The sequence below is a fragment of the Botrytis deweyae genome (assembly GCF_014898535.1).
Source record: "Botrytis deweyae strain B1 chromosome Unknown BDEW_004, whole genome shotgun sequence".
NCBI lineage: Eukaryota > Fungi > Ascomycota > Leotiomycetes > Helotiales > Sclerotiniaceae > Botrytis > Botrytis deweyae.
The window spans coordinates 1,500,630-1,518,488 of record NW_024066211.1 but is presented as its reverse complement, the minus strand read 5'-3'; the positions used below and the strand labels follow the sequence as shown (position 1 = coordinate 1,518,488).

The 17,859-nt window shown below is 39.4% G+C and overlaps 4 protein-coding genes across 4 annotated transcripts; all 4 read right to left on the bottom strand.

Annotated features, from left to right (window-relative positions):
• Positions 1–76: 76 nt before the first annotated feature.
• Positions 77–520, bottom strand: EAE98_002459 (uncharacterized protein; the record flags this gene model as incomplete). Its single annotated transcript, XM_038950079.1, has 1 exon — positions 77–520. The coding sequence occupies one exon, from the start codon at positions 518–520 to the stop codon at positions 77–79; it is 444 nt and encodes a 147-aa protein (XP_038813818.1).
• A 5,561-nt stretch (positions 521–6,081) lies between these two features.
• Positions 6,082–9,101, bottom strand: EAE98_002458 (uncharacterized protein; the record flags this gene model as incomplete). The annotated part of the gene is made up of 2 exons (XM_038950078.1): positions 6,082–8,928; positions 9,009–9,101. 2 exons carry the CDS (start codon positions 9,099–9,101, stop codon positions 6,082–6,084), a joined length of 2,940 nt encoding a protein of 979 aa, XP_038813817.1.
• Positions 9,102–12,854: 3,753 nt separating this feature from the next.
• Positions 12,855–14,134, bottom strand: EAE98_002457 (uncharacterized protein; the record flags this gene model as incomplete). The annotated part of the gene is made up of 2 exons (XM_038950077.1): positions 12,855–13,810; positions 14,101–14,134. 2 exons carry the CDS (start codon positions 14,132–14,134, stop codon positions 12,855–12,857), a joined length of 990 nt encoding a protein of 329 aa, XP_038813816.1.
• A 1,901-nt stretch (positions 14,135–16,035) lies between these two features.
• Positions 16,036–17,298, bottom strand: EAE98_002456 (uncharacterized protein; the record flags this gene model as incomplete). The annotated part of the gene is made up of 1 exon (XM_038950076.1): positions 16,036–17,298. One exon carries the CDS (start codon positions 17,296–17,298, stop codon positions 16,036–16,038), a length of 1,263 nt encoding a protein of 420 aa, XP_038813815.1.
• Positions 17,299–17,859: the final 561 nt, after the last annotated feature.

Here is a 17,859-nt window from a genome sequence, read left to right as displayed (position 1 = left end):
ATACAGCTTTCTGATGTTGAAATAAGTATTAAATGCAAATGCATCCACCATCCAGTCGTACTCCCAGGTGCAAAAATCAACAAGGGGCGTTGAGATTGCCGATCCATTGATCCAGCCTGTTGATAACAGCTGCATGTCCTCTAATTTTCCTGTTTTCAGACAAGAGTCCCATCCTAGCTACAATTTTATTCACAACTATTTCTGCATCAATTGCAGGGCTGGTTGAGCCATTTGTTGTCAAAGCCGTAGCGTCCATTGCGGTTACTGTTCTTATAATTGGCGCAATTTTGTGAATTCGCAAGGTGTTAATCACTTTAGTGAGGTTGTTTCTGTTGAAGTCTGACCGGCGCGCATCTAAAATTCCACGAATGGCAGCCTTTAGATTTACGAAGTTGGGCTCAGTATCGAAGAAATCTTGGCTGAGGCCCATCTTGCCGATCATAGAGATACGAGCCCTAGCAACCTGGTCTCTGAGTGCTTGTATTTGATCTGCAAAAGCTGGAGGATGGCCAGGTATCATTTAGAAAGATCCCGAAAGCAATTTGCTAGCGTCGAGTTCCTATCCTGCGTCATACGCTGAGTTTTTAATCATCTTGACGGTTATTAGAGGGTCTGGTGTAAGGTAATCGCCTATTAGCCCCCTCGGAAACGGAATGCCATCTTTCTTGGGCTTCCGCGTGAAATCTACAAACTCGTCAAGAGTGCAGCTCCCATCTGCGATGCTTCCCCGACTTTTTGAAGCGATTATGTTTTTCTCAACGCCAAACGCATTGATGCTTATTCGGTAAGCGTAGAAAAAGGCAACAATCTGCCATGGGCCAGCGGGACTTGTGCGATAACGCTCAGCGCAAGAAGAATTATCCAGTGAGACCTCATTATTTCGACGGAGTTTCCTAGGAAGAATAAAGATTTCAAGTAGCGCCTAGAAAAGACACAAAGTTTCAAAAGATGAAGTTCCACAGTGAATTTTCTAATGTCAATGACAGAATAGTAAGGAACACGGAGCCACTTTAAGTACCTCAGACTTATACCTGTTGTTTGTACCATCATTCCCAAGGTATCTTATTTCTGACTGCTCTTCTCCCCCCTCTGATTCAATGACCTGCGTTTGAGTCTAGATTCAATTGTTACATACCAGGGCACATGCAAATTTGGTCACTTGGGAGCTCCAAATGACCGTTATATTGAGTTTAATCATCACATCACTTCACATCAAATCTACGTAGATTGTTTGAACTAAGGTAAGAGTTATCGAACATACTCACCGTACACCGTGATGTTTTGTGATATAATCCCTGCAAAATTCATGTTTTGCCATATAAACTAAAATATTAAATAATTAATACAATTCTTGATATTAAATTAAAACAAGTTGCTGATAAATAATCTGATTTATTTTCTATATATGAAAATTTCTAATTTATTTTTAATCATTTTTGTTGAAAAGTTATATAAGCTTTTAATTGAAAAAATTCAGAATTTTTAACTTGTAACGCTTTTCCCATACAAAAAAAGCGAATTTTTCGAATTTTTTCGAATTTTCAACTTTAACCCTTTAAAAACACTATTAAAAAAATATTTAAAAATAAATGATATATTTTTTCGAGTAATTTCAATAATTTTAAATCTTTTTATAAATTTTTTTTTAATTTCGTCTTTTATTATAATAAATAAACTAGAGTATGAAAAGGTGAATAATCTTATATTTTAGCCGGAAAAGCGTTACATGTGCGGTGAGCAGGGGCTAGAACTCTTATATTGTGATTTGATAATATCTCAATATGTACAAAATTAGATTTTATATTGTTTGAGAGTATCCTATGGTCGACATGAGGGCAAGGTGTTTCATGTTTTTACGTCATATGATGTCACCTAGTGTGACTTAGAATTACCGAAATATCAAGTTTGGAGCCTTCGGTTAGATGTATCGAACAAAAAAATTAAGAAGTGACTGCCTAATTAAGGCAGTTGACCTTTGGATATACCATTGGACCATCTGCAACAAATATTCACGCCTCTACCTTTACATTTCACAATGCAGTCGACGACAAGTAGATGGTGCAATTTATAGAATATCATGATTCAGAAGAGCTAAGTAATTCTAATGAGTGAAGCTGAAATATATTGATATTCCTCTGTTTGAAGCCTATGACACTGGGATATTTTACTACTCGATTGATCTGCGATTTTCATATCTATACCAAGTTTACAATAAGATGAACTTGATCATTCACTCAACTCAGTCCGAAGCAAATTATGTCTGTAATAGGGATACACTTCATTGAATCCCTGATCTGGACCTCTTGGCATTATTCAGAGTTGGGAGGTTAGTTCTCCAGATCACATGAATGTTGTACTCTGCGTAGAGCTAGTCTAGAATTGAGCCCAGAATGAAAATACCTTCGTCTTCCATCATCCCCATATCTTTTCGACAGAAATTTCTTTCTTCGGTTCCGACTGTAGATTACACTGCGACAACTGTCTTGAGAGCCAAGATAATCCTTTCATCTTTCGGATTTGTAAATAGTCGAGAGACGTTCTGGATGCTACAGTTGGATATCAAGCGGTTGTTGCTAGCCCTGCGGAACTAGAAAAACCGTTTGCTACTGTTTCGGTAAGGAAAACTTTGCCTAGATGTCCCTTGAGATTGATGCTTTGAGATTTCAAGCAAGTTCTAAGCGACTAGACAGAATTTCAGCCCCTTTTTTCAGGCTTTTCACTTTCCTTTTTTTTTCAACTTTTCAACTCTTCACTTCGAAGTCTTCAAAGCTGAGTCACACGTGGTTTTGATCAAAACTAAATTCAACCTCACCAATTTTAGTATATTATTGATTTAATGTAAACTTTCTGAGCTCTTTTCTTTTTCTATTCGCTAAGCCCCCCCTCCCCCCAACATTGAAATCTAACAGTTCACATATAATATATCTTCATTTTCTAGTAATATAACTTGATCGGAAAGATCTAGAGTGTTCACAATGAAGAAAGTAGACTAGTGAAATGTATACATTATAAATCATATAAATTGAATTGTTCTAGACTAAAGTCTAACTACGAAGTGAAAGTGATATATACCTATAAAGCGCGTGCGGCCGTACTACATCTTTTCAATATAAAGAACTATTAATAGATTTAGAATACACATAGGAAGAGATTCAAATCTCAAGGCAGTTCTGCTTAGTTATTCAGTTATGAAAAGATATTGAAAATCTCAAGTATCGGTTTAGGGGATGACCGTAAACACGCTTATTAGATACTTAAATTCTACAGTCATATCGTATGATACGGCTGCACGATTAGTGGAGTATGGTCGTGAAAGCCGTATTAAACTGTTTTTATAATTCTCTAGAGTAGAAAATCATTACGAATTACACTTTTAGAATTGAAGAGAAAAACTAAGTATAAAATAAGTTTTCTATTTATATGTTTAAGTACTTATATACGATAGATTATACGATACAATCTACGATTGAAAATATAATAGGAATCACTCTAAACCGATATAATCTACCTATTGAAGGCTAGATGCTACTGTAGGAGGGAGGGGTGATTCTCATCATTTTAGACCAGATTTCATAGGTATATTACTACTTTCCTTTGATTTTTCTGACTCCTGCTTCTCCATTCCAGCCATCATAGTTCAGATACTGTGATTTGAGGTTGGTTCTATAGTATAGATTTTAAGGAGCATATGAGTGAAATGAGTTTGATTTTTACGATAGAAGAGTAACTAAATAGCGTTTAGAGTACATGAGAGTAATTTATCGTTTTACGTATAGTTTTTTGAAAAGAATTACTCTATATTCATAGTCTGAAAAGCATGCTCGATTACTAAATCTATTACAATATATACTAATAAAATACTTTCTCGATTTGTCTTACTCTTTAGTAGAATATTATAAGAAGATCTTTTACCTCTTCTCTCATTCCCTCTCCAGATCGAAATTCAATTCTTCATATCTTTCCATCAACTTTCCATCCTTCAATCCCCTTTTATAACTCTCAACTTATCACGCGATCTTTATTCAAACATCCATAATTCATCTTCTACATTAAAATTTCAATTCATGGAAACTATCAATTAAACCAACCTTAAATCATATCTTCCACTCGCCTCTCCCTCCTTAATCTAGAAATCCCTTAACCTTTTTTTCCCTCTCTAAGAAAACTCAATACAACATCCAAGATGTAATCTAATCGATCCTATCCTTTCTTTAACTCCGTATCATCGCGTTCATCTCATACAGTAAGACATACATCTCTACTTCGACTTTATAATCGTTCCTTAAATCTAAAGCTAAATACATTTCATAAATACTAATTTCCATCTTTACGCCAACTAATGACATTTTCCATTTATATTAACATCTTACATACACTAACTAATCCATCCAAGTTTCAACTCACATCCTCAACTCCCAATCCACTCTCACTCATAACCAGCATGATAATCCATTCATTCATCCAATACAATACCCAAATCCTCTACGAATCAATCCAGATCCATTCTATAACCTCCACATTTCAATCATCTCCACCCCACATACCCACTATCCACTATTCTCCCATCCTCTTCTTTCTTTCCTCAAATTACAAAGAACAAAGAACAAATACCTCAAATACCGCTCCTCTCCTCTCCTACCCACCATCTAGAAAATCTCAGAGTGGAATTATAGTACCTGCAACCTGCAACCTGCAACCTACAACCTATTATCTCCATTAAAATCAACAAACAACCAAAAACAAACCTCATAAAATTCCCCCCACTCTTCTCTCTCTCGCTTAGCACAACCTCCCCCCTTTAATTCCTCCCTCTTCCCCATTTCGTCCCAAAACCAAAACCAAAACCAAAACCAAAATCCCAACATTAAACAATCAATTAATCAAAATATCAATCAAAATATCAAAATCAAAATCAAAACCAATTAAGCGAACAAACAGACAAGTAAACAAACAAACAAACAAAGAAATATACTCAATTAATCAATCAAGTTACTACTCAAGCGAGAATAGAAAGTAAACCACTTTTCAATTCAAACCAAACCTCTAAAGTTCCAGATATTATAAGCGAAACTTAATACCGGTTATATAATCCTTTCTATAACTTATATTTATAGTTCTCCTTCAAATAGTTTAGAAAAGAATAGTTAGTTCTCATTTATCTTTTAGTACGTTTTACGAAGCGCTATAGAGAGTCTTTCTCTTTTTTTTTCTATTAGAGATGCTACGTTATAGTGATTTTTCTATAGTATGTACTAAGTATTACTTATATTTATATATTCAAATTTTTAGTCCCATTCCTATTCCCGTTGTATTCACATTCTCATTCCTATCCCTATTCCTATTCCCCTTCTTATTTAATTGTCTAATTGCAAAATTCCCTTTTATTATATCCCTTATATCCCATTCTATTCCATTCTATCCCATTCTATTTTATTCTATTTTATCTCATTTTATCCCATCCCATCCCATCCCATCCCATCCCACCCCATCGCATCTCATCCCTCCCACCCCATCCTATCCATCCCACCCCATCCTATCCCATCTCATCCTATCCTACACATATACATATACACAAGAACAAAACTACAATCAATTACACTCAATAACATCACTTAATCTTTCCTCTATTTCCTCTATTTTCTCTATCTCATCTATCTCATCTATCTCATCTATCTCATCCCTTTCTCTCTTCCCTTTCTCTCTCTTCCCTTTCTCTCTCTTCCCTTTCTCTCTCTTCCCTTTCTCTCTCTCCCATCTACAATCCCCCAAATCTTCACCCACTCTACCCATTCCTCAAATTTCCCAATCAATGAGATTGACCCAAAAAACGCCATTAGCTAACCAACCATTCCATCCCATCCCATTCATGCATACACGCATACCAATTCCAACCTCGAATCATTCGAGACTTATGTTCCGATCGCTAATCTCCATATAAAGCCGAGAGAGAAAAAAAATACACCTCCCAATATCTACCATTTCATTTCACTTGCATATCCTGTTATACAACCTTCTCATCTTCTCATCATCTCATCTCTTTGCCCTTAATTCTCCACACCCCTATTCCCTACATCCCCAAATCTAATTCCTTGTCCTCCGGGAACGGAAATAATCATAATTCATCGGATCATGATCCACACTCCCCCTCCCATCCAAATCCTCCTGCGGTAAATTACCATATCCTCCTGGTCCACCACCCAAGAAACCCGGTGCTCGTTCCTGCACACCCGGTACGGAACTCGCAGGCATATCCTGCGCACCTTGAACTAATCCAATCGTCTCTCCCGAACTATCCTTCCTCTCTCCATAATACCTCATCGCCATCCCAGATCCCCCACTCAAACCAATATCCCCTTTGACACTATCCGGTGTCCCTGGCCTGAAAGTTGGCAATGTTGGTGTACCCAAACCATTAACAGGTGTCCCTGGTCTTGAATCTGGTCCTCCCCATCGTGAACTGCCTGGTGTATCCGACCTAATGATATCTTCCGCTTTTCCATAAATTCCACCCGAACCACCATGTTCCTCCGCAAATTCTGCTCTTCCCTTGTAATACGAGAAATCCAGACGATTCTCCGGCACCATTTCAAACCCAGGCATGCCTCCCTTCGCAGAACGACCTGGTTGTCCAGCTCGCATAGGATCCATGGCAAACGTATCGGAATATCCGGAAACTGACATATTATCTCCCGAGCCTTGGTTATTAGAATCTGTAAGACGACCACCATAAATAGAAGCTAGAATATTTTGAGCTCGGGCATGAACCATAGGGGTAATGAGTGGCTTGTATAATGCTGGATGACCGAAGCGAGAAGCGAGACGATCGCCTTTACTACCAAAGAGCTTGGAACGAGAAGCTTCTGGATCTTTGAGCATATTGCGGACGCTATAGTAGTGAATCTTATCGTCAAAGGTACGTGCGCAATACCATTTAAAACCAAGCACCAGGAATGGAAGCGGAATTACAGCATAAGCTTCCATGTGTGACCCATCTCCATGCACCCAAGTGGCGAGAAAAACGACAAGGTTGGCGAGAATTGCGGCAAAAAGGATTCGGTTAAACAGCATACGCCAGAACATACCACCAGATTCTGTCTTGGTAATGAAAATATAAAGCAAGAGGTATTTCTTCAAGAAAACATCTAGAGAGAAATACATGGCTGCTGCGGGGATAACTAGAGGTTGAATGCAACCAAAGCACAGAGTAATAGTGGTGTAGAACAAGAAATAATTATAATAACTTGCATAGTCGAACGCAGGTGGTGCAGTCAGTTCAATCATCTCACGAGGCGTAGGACTCGAGAATTTCCGGGCGCAAAAACTCCAAACCAAAGTCCACAATTGAGCCAAATCGACAGCTGCCCCCAAGTTTCGTTGAAGTAACGAAGTAACCCAGAAAGGTGAGATATTACAAAGTGAAATAAAGACCAACAGTCCCAAATCTGCTTCGTAGATAGCTTCCCAAGTTGTGGTTCCATCATTGGTTTTGTTGATGACGGTAGAGACAAAGGTCCAGACAGTACTGAAAATCGAGAACACAAGTAAATAGTTGAAGACGAAGAAAGTATATAACTTTCCAGTAACATGTCGTTCTCTGGCAGTTTTTGTACGATCTCCAGCCTTGACCAACATTCGACGGAACATGATTGGAAGTACGAGATAGACCAAGGATGTAACAGCGGGAGAAGCAACACCTTGAACAATCGACCACCAAACAGTGTGCTGGGCCAACGAAGTTTGAAATGCAGGCCAAACACTACCCAAATTGGTTAAACTGACCAAGAAGATTGAAATCAGAGCGTTCGGTGCCATCCATACAATTGTAAGTAAAGTAACCCAAATATTGTTCATGATTCTCTTCCGTTTCCTGGTCTGCCTACTCAAAGGCATATTTTTCCAAATGATATCATTCGGTCGAGGAGCCAGTACAATCGTAGTTCCCTTGGGATGCTTTTTCCGTGCTGCGAATGCAATACTGTGCGCTTCATCAATAGCTTCATAACTAGCAAATCCATACGGCAAAGGATTTCGGTTATCCACAGACAAACGAACTTCCTTGATCTCAAATTCCAATTCCTTTATACGCGCAGTCAGATATTCGATAGCATCGAGTTTTTGACCTCGGACATATGATCCAAAGTTAGGATCATCTTTCGAAGGGGTACACTCTGGTCTCTTGGGAGGAAGATTCGCAGGATCCTTAAGGTATCTGGCCAAATAACCCTCCAAATCACGAACTGTCTGATTATGCTGTTCAATCAATTCCGGAAGTTCCTTCACATTTCTCGCCACGACCGTTCTCGAGAATGAAGATTGAGGCGCCACAACATCAATCACTCTACCGATTCCCTCGTCCGTGCGTAGCGTCTTCGGAATATCGTTAATCATCAACGTCCGCGCATGTAAACTGGCCTGGTAATCCGCACTTTCAAAATACGTTCTCCTCAAATTGAGAACCGCCCTGTAATTCCACCATAAGAAGAAAATAATAATGAGATCGAATAACCAGGCGCAGATGGTCATGCCCCAATTACTCGAACCCCAAACATTGACCGGCGTCACTCGAGATACGAAATCCGTTTCCTTCGCCCACAGTCCCTTGGACATATTAATCGGGATCAATATTCCGCAGCCCACCACCGTTATGCATAAAAATATGTTCCGACACATCCTCAGCACTCTCAAAAATATGGTCGCATCCAAACCTATGAGATTAACCAAATCAGATTCCTTGGTCTTGAGCACCGGTCCCAACCACGCCAAAGGACCCTTTCCAATAGGCGGCGGTGCATGTTTATCATCTGCAACCTTGAGTTTCGGTGCATAGACGACGGAATTGTACGGACGAAGAAGAGAGAAACCGATGGCGAGTAACAAGGTAAAACCTATCGATGTGCCTAAACTTGCATAGATGGAATTTTGTGACAACTGACCCGGCAATCAACCATTAGATATGAATGTTCGCAAAAGAAAAAGAAAACAAAAACATCATGAGGAATTAAACAAACCTGGGATCGAAAAGGATCTGCTAACAAATCCAACAACTTCTGTGCATCCGACGCTCTCTTGGTAAGGACTCCCGTCGTACTTCCTACCTCCATCTTTGAGTATCTCTTTGTAACTTTTTGTATAAAGCGAGTGGCAGTGACAGGCCCAAGGCCAAACGAAGAAGAAGAGTTGGTAATCGTATGCGCGAAGAGCGTGTGATACTTTGCAGATAAAGCAATGGAATGGTAACGAGACGTTTGAAGATTCTCTCCTCTTCGAAAAGAGTCGTTGTGTATGATCCTCCGTATGAGCGAGCGAGTGAGGATTGAACAGATGAAGATCGAGGGGTGTAGAATGCAGGTATGTCGGAAAGTAATAAGTATGTGTGTATTTGTGTATTTCAGTATTGGTATGTCGTTCCTTGAATAACCCTTGATAGCGATACGGGGTCTGGTTCAACTCAACCCCTACAGATTCTTTTTCACCCAAACTGACCCCTGTTGACCCAGTCTATACCGAATGTAATGTTGTAATATGAACGACTGGGACATTTATGAAAATGACGCTCATTCAAGGGTTTTTCTTCTCGATGTTCCCTTGTGGTGTTTTGGGGAGTAAATGAATAAATCAAAGTATTTTCGGGAAATTGTTAAAACGCAAGGCAAGCCACGATTAGAAGTACCGACGGATAGGAAATCCTATTTGATTGAAGTGTACGAGGAGGAGAGTAGGAGAGTGGGAGAATGGTAGAATATAATTCTATGCTGTAAAAGACAGAACGAATTCAATAATTGGACTTTGAAACAGAATGAAGACGCATATCAACCAATGTACTCCATTCCATCTCGATATAATAAATCTCGAGAATGACCTCAGGAAGAGAAAAAAGGGCAAAGACTAAAATAGAACGAATCTAGAATGAATCACGAACGAACAATTGAATTCAGATCGAACCAAAGTAAAGCCATTTATTCATTCTTTCTTTCTTTCTTTCACTTACTTGTTATGTTTACGAAATACCAACAATAAACAAATCCTCACCTATCTCGTCTCCTTAGTTCTTATTTCTAAAGATATCATCAACCAAGCCATACCAAGCCATACCAAGCCATATTAGATACCAACAAAGAAACTCAGTCTTCAGTCTTCCGTTCTCTTACACTATCCATTCAATCCATCGTCTCTACGCTCCAATCTAGATTCCCGCAGCCGCAAGTAACTCTTCTCCTTCTCCCTCCTTCAATTCTCAACAACACTACCGGTACGTCCATCCATCCATCCATCCATATCCATACATCCATATCCATCCACAATCCACCACCAAATCCCTAACTAGTAACCCATTCTAACCACCCTAACCAAACCCATCGTCATCACCCCAACCCCATCCGTCCAAGATCTACCAAATCCAAGTCTCTATCTTCCTCTCTTCCCTACCTATTCTATCTTCCTTACCACAACCACCTATCATACCTCCCCTCACTCCCTCCCTCACACCCACCCACAAAACCAACCAAAAACTCATTAAACCCAAAATCAGTAACCTTTCCCTCCCTCCTATTGGCTCGCAAAAATGGTATTCCGAGATTTACAAAGTATACCGGAGTTGTTCTTGGCGTTTGCGTGGTATAGGTTATTTATAGATGGTTTTGTGAGTGGATGTGAAGCGATTGGTGAATACGTAGAGAGAGAGATAGAGGGAGAAACGTTTGAATACAAGTAAGTATATTCATAGATACCTAGGTTATCTGAGAAATACATCGATGATTTAATATTGATATAAATGACGCTTCGCTGACCCTCCGGGGGCCACTGCCGTGGAGGCAGACTATGTAGAAAAAGAAGATATCCATATATATATTTATTTATATTCGTATCCACCAGATCTAATATCTAATTTATATAGTATATTCCCTCTCCGAGAATATATATATAAGATATATAGCCACCTAATATCTATCTACATACACACATACACACATACATAAAAATGGTGGCAGTGTTCCAACATATCTCATATCTCATCCCATACCCCATCCAATCCATCCATCCATCCAATCCTAATCTCCAACAATGCAATGCAATGCAATGCAGTCCAGTCAAGCCAGTCCAGTCCAGTCCACAGTCCAGACCCTTCTCTTCTCTCTTCTCTCTTCCCTCTTCCCTTCCCTTTCTTCTCTCCCGCTCCCTCTCCACCTATTGTACTACCTTTTGCACTACTAGGTATATATCTACCATCCTATAATCTACCATCCTATAATTAATCTATAATCTATTCCATCACCCATTCATTCCATCAACCCTCACCTCACCTCAATTCTCACCCCCCAAATTTCTAAATTTCCCACTTCCTTCCTTTATCCATCCACCCCTACTCCAGATCCATCCATTATCCATTCCATTATCCACTCACCGGGGAATATCCATGTGACGATGCTGAGCCTGTGTTGTTGTACTTATATGTTTATTCAATGCAAACTTTGTATTATTATCACTTATTAGCATTACTCAGCATTTCTATTATTTCTTCTCTACAATATCATTATCATCATCGCCACCATCATCATTATTCCCTCCCGTCTCTCCCAAAATATACTGAAATTTACTCTACTATACAATACAATACATACATACATATATACATATATACATACCTACCCAAATAATAAATATCATCTCCAAAAACACAGAATATGATCCAAATCCAACCTTCAACTCCCCCAATATCCTCCCTCTCCTTCCCAACCTTCAAACCTCTCTCCAAACCAATCAATTTCCCATCCATCCCATCCATCCAATCCATCCAGCCCATCCACTTCATCAAACCACAACCATCCATCCTCATACTCAAATAAATACCTACTCCTCACTGCATCACATCACATTACATCCAATTCCCATCCATCCCATCCATCCATCAACCCAAAACCCCCTACTTCCCATCCCATAAGAAATATACTCAAACGACTAGATATACATAGCCTATCTGGGTATCTAGGTATACGATATCTAGATATGTGTATAAATAAAGTTATATCACCTACCTGTTTTCTCTATCTTCTCTACCTACTACCTAGGTAGATAGAAAGAGTGTGATATGATCATCACCCCATTCAATATTACGTTCAACATTAATTTGTCTCATTAACCATATCACAAATCCCAATCCAGATCCCAAACCATACCACAAGTCACAAACCACAAACCATATCACCAACCACAAACCACGAAGTAAAAATTCCATATACTCACTCAATTCAACAATTCACAATCCATAACAAAAGATAGGATAAAGATATATATAAAAAAACCTCGCAACTCAACTCGCAACTCACAACTCACAACTCGTAACTCAAATCTGATAAATAATAATTTCATTCTGCATATTCATTTTGGTTTCCTATAGATAACTCGCTCCACTTTTCATTTCGCTGCATTGCATTGCATCACATCTTCATCCCATAATTCGTCATTTCCCGTCTCGCATCTCCATCTCCATCTCAATCTTCCATTCCCCTCTCTCAATCCATATCAAATAATTTCAGTCCAGAGAATCTTTGAATCTCTGTACCTGAGTAGCTTTCCTTTCCCGCACTAATATACAAAGCGTAAAAATGCAAAAATGCAAAAAATGGCAAAAAAATAACCACCAAGACCCATCACCATATTTCCCCATATAGCCCAAATGATTCGATTCGATTGATTGTCTGATTATCCGAAAACGCATCCAAATGTTATATCATAGGTTTTTCCAATTGAAAGAAATCATGTTCGCTGCAAATAAGGGTTTCATTGTCTGAAATGTGTTCAACAATTGAAAAGTTCATCAACCCTGTGAATGGAGAAAATGTAATCTCTTGACCGACCTAAACAGATTCCTTGCGTGCTTGACTTCTTGTCTTTCGTTGAGCTTGACCAACAGCAGGAAGTTTCTTTTCCCTCTTGGCAGTTGTACCATTGGATGCACCCTTTGGTCTACCAGGCTTCTTCTTTGAGTCAGTACCATTGGCAGTACCATTAGAAGTAGCATTGGTCTTTTGTTTTTTGGTGCCGTTCTCTTCTGGGCTCTCTGCTTCATCGTCCAATTCATCTGCCTTGCGCTTGTTACCGGCCTTGGGTTTGGTCTCGGATTTCTCTTCTTTGCCGTTCGAATCTTTCTTCTCGTCCTCCTTGACATTCTTTTCCTCAGTCTTTTCTTCAGTCTTTTCCTCGGGCTTTTCTTCAGTCTTTTCCTCGGGTTTTTCTTCGGCGGGCTTTTCTTCAGTGGTCTTGCCTTCAACCTTATCCTCACCATCCTTCATCTCAACGTCCTCTTCCTTCTTATTTTCACCCTCGGATTCAACCTTTTCGTCTGGAACATTGGTTTCATCTTTCATTTCCTCATCCTTGGATTCACCATTGGTCTCGGCCTTCTCCTCTTCGACCTTTGTTTCGCCATTGGTCTCATCCTTTGAATTACCATTGGCCTCGACCTTTTCCTCCTCATCCTTGGCTTCACCATTAGTTTCATCCTTCATTTCTTCATCCTTGGATTCGCCATTGGTCTCCTCCTTGGTCTCCTCCTTGTTCTCCTTTGATTCACTGGAGTTCTCTTCCTCTTTCTTCTCCTCTCCCTCCTTACTCTCTTCACCCTTCTCCTCCACCTTCAACTCACTAGCCAACTTCACAACATCATTCCCACTTCTCTCAATGTGTACTGCTGGATTCTCCTCATCCCCCGTCTTCTTAATTTCATTTCCGCGATGACTAGTAACCGAGACTTCACCAGCCTTTACTTCCGCAGCGGTTCCATCTGGATTTGCGCCGCCCCAGCTCCAGGACACTGTACGAAGATTTGTCAGTCGTGTGAAATTGAGCCGAGGTAGATTGAAGATCGCCATGGTATTATGTGAATGGGTAATGATGCGTAAGTTAAGTAATGGGGGAGGAGTGAAGGGAATGGAGTGGAGTGGAGGAAGTTGAAGAAGTTGAAGGAATCGCGGAGCGCAAAGCTTGCGAGAATGGAAATGGCGTTTGTAAGGAAAAGGTGGTACAAATCAAGAAGTTTTCAGATAGTGACATCCAGAATTCTCCTCTCTAGTAGATAGAAAACAAGTAATAGATCTCACATACCTTTGTCGCCTTCTTCGATCTTATTATCAGCCATCTTTTTCAATCTTCTCGTCTTCCGGGTCTTTTTGAGAATCTTCGAATTTTTAATGTAACTCAGTGACTCAAGATAAAAATATCAATCCAAATTCCACGATCTTTTCAATTGTCTCTCGCGATTCAATTGAAGTAATCAAATAGAAAATTTCGTGTCAATTGAAGTGTTGCGACAAAATAAACAGAAGAATCATCAAAGAGTTGACGTTGAAAAGCAAAGCAAAGTAAATATGTGCAATATGACGCTCCAAGCTTGCAAGCTCGCTCGGGTACTACAAGCTTTTGCAATGACTTTCAAGGTTAGTTCCGGGTTACCGTAGAGAGGGGATACCGGAAATGGATTAGTTTTTCTAGCAAACTGTGGATATTGCCTCTATTAGTACTTGGAGAAAAGAGATTAAAGTTTAAACACTGATAAATTCTATAGTAAAATCATCTAATAATAAAATTATTATATTTAATAAGATCAAATAAATCCTTAAACAATTCTTAATTCTTAGAGTTATTTAAACATTTGATTCTTTAAATTAAAATAAAATAATTAAATTATTAAAGAGCTTTATTAGTAATTAATTTCGATCTGTTTTTTCTCCTATAAAGAGATTATACTCAATACGTTAAAAGATTAGATTATAAGATTAACGAATCAGATATTCAAGAATATAATTACGATATCGAAAATTCTCCGCAAAAAGAAAAATACAATACCTTATTAAGTTATAAATCATTTATCTTTTTCCTCTTCTTCTTTTCTTTCCTCTACCTATACGAAGTATTTCAATTTAATCGGACATAGTCGGCTACGGCTACGACTTATCTTGTAAAGATTTTCTATAGAATCTTCTAGGTGCTGGAGGCGCAATCCACGCACTCAACCCGATCTGAATTGCGGGGAAATGGCAGGGTTGGGATGCATCGACATCATTCCCACATATTTACTCCGTGTATGACTGCAGAAATGATTGAAGAAGAGATTACTCGTGGTATCTAGGTATTGTTGTGCAATGTAGTGATAAGATGATGAGATGATGAGATGAGATGAAAGATATACTCGTAGAGAAATAGAAATATTGAATGATTTGAAATACTAGGTATATTCATCTCAATTACCCGATGCCGAAACTCAATTCAATCAATCCATGAGAGTCGGGTAACTCAAATGTTGATGATGAATGAAGAGATTCATCGTGTTCTGTTCCTGATCCCGAGGCCTGTCTGCAAGGGGACGGAGAGCAGCAAGCTAATGCATAGGTAGATCCGCTTATTCACGTGATGTTAACCAGGAATGAAGAGGATTATAACGTCATTACTTGTCTTACAATTCTACGCACTGTAATGGAGAATAGAGAATGTACTTTGTAGAGCTTTGTCTATCAAATTGGAATGTACTATGTAGGTATGTACTACAGGTAGCAGTATGGAGATGAAAGATAAATAGGTATTATATGAACTGTTTGAAGATGTGAATACGATAAGAGTTACTAGTGATATTCTATCAATTATACTCTACTATGCTCTAGCTCAACAGATGACTTGTATTGATTGTAATTGAGAGCTTCAGCTGTATGAGATTGAATTTATATGGATTTATCAACTCGAAATGATTTTTGAATCTTATATTTACAATTTAATCATTCCAATCTTCCCAATCTTCCAAAGAGCTATATGAGATTGAAGAATCTAATACTAACCAGAATATTCAGCAATAAGTCACCAAAGAGAAGTATTTATTTACAGGCTTTCATTTGAGTCTCATGTTGTATTTAGATATCGCAATACATTTCCTATCCCTTTAACTATCCCTCCAACCATCCATTAATCAATGGTTAACCAGCCATTAACGCCAATCACATATAAATACATCAAAATGCTCATCAGCTTAACTACAAATCAAGCTACCGCTCAAGCTATGCTAAAGGACTCTAGTATTTGAATACTTGATGCCTCATCAACTTCTCCTTTCCGTTCCTGGTTATCTGCTTCAATTCCTAATAGTTTAGGATAATTTGTGCGCAAGTGTTCCATTACCCAAGTTGCATCATTGACCCGATTCTGCTCGAGTAGAATCCTGGCTGCCATCAGAGATATCGAAACCATCTTCTTCGCTTCATTTCTTTCAAATGGTTGTACAAGATCCTCGCTTTCTGACCCTCTTGAAGAATGTTGTTGTCGAAGGAATTCTAAGAAATGATCTGCGGATCGATGGTATGGGGAATATAAATCTAAGGTATGCAGGTCAACATCATGGATGCTAAACTCTGGCAGAATTTGTTGGAATGTTTTGAAAGCTTCTATTGAAGTGGCTTCTCGCACTTGTCGAGAGGACTCGACAATTAAGTGAAATACATGCTGTCCGGGTTCTGTTAGAAGACTGTGAACCTTTTCAAATCGCAAGTCTTTCGCCATATTTGTTATTCGAAGCAAAATAGAGATTGAATCGTTAAACGATGCCTCGAGTCTGGCTGTAAGTGTAACAATTTTAGAAAGGAGTTGAGCCAAACCACGGAATTCAAATTCTGTAGCGTTGTTGTTGTGAATGGCTTTGCTTATCCACTCCCAAAATACTTCTTCATAACCTTCTGCACGCATGAACTCAAAGAGTAAAATTGCAAATCTTTGATCTTGCAATAAGAAATCAATATTCTGGTTTATACCACTTGACGTCAACCACTTCAAGATTTTGAGCCCGGCGCCTGATTTCTTCATGCTCTCTTCCAACGTTTCGTGCGATGACTGAAGTTGTTTCTTTTTGGCCATCAAAATTGCTCTTGCATAGTTTAGAGTCATCATTCCTCGCCCAACAGCCCTATCAAATGTATCCATTGGATCCTGCGCGGACCCAGGCTCACCCCTTTGTTGCGTTCGTTGGTTGAAAAGAGGATTTGTGAGAATGGATTTGATGTGGCGATCGGTGTGCTTATGACCAGAATCTGAGAGACGCCTGGACCTGCCATTTGGATACTGTTTATTGGATTGAGTTGATTCGACATTGCTACTCGTGTGCGAAGGGCCATGCTCCGAGTCGAGTTGTTGTCGGAATGATGTTGTGAGAAGTTCAAGTAATTGTGTAGATTCACGTTGAGTCAAGGGTAGGGGTTGATGAAGCTTAAATTTGAGAAGGGCGGGCAGTTGGCGAAAGAGACTTGGTGGAGTAGTTCGAAGCATTGTGCAGAGTTTCGGTCTGCGAGCAATAAATTGTAAAAATGTAGTCCTCGAAAGCAGTATGCTTTATGGTAATTCGTGTTGAAGGTAGAATGATCGACGTAATGCTGCAGGCCCTCTTCTGATTACTTAATTCGCAGTACGAGAATCAAACTATGGGATAGTTGAAAGTGGGTGGAGTGGTCAAGGGGGAGTGAGTGAACTCCAACTTCCTCGGTTTCTGCAGAGGAACCTTTGCACGGTCAGTATGTATGTACACCTCATCTACCACATCTGTAACAGGTGGGGAAGGGTAAGATTGGTAGTGTGATTAGAGGATATACCTAAGTCAAATGATAGGATTTGAGGTATGCCAGCAGCAGTGACTAGGTATCTTTTGCGATAATGATAATCCGCGGATTTCAAGACGTTCCAATTGTACCAGCAATCAGCGCATGTTCATAATCGTCGTATCCACCCCACCTGTGCCACCACCCACCACCTGGTCCTCAGCCTCAGCCACATTCTGGACTGCAGGTGGATGCAACCAACGAGCCAACCTGGAATAAATCACTGCTTTTTTGT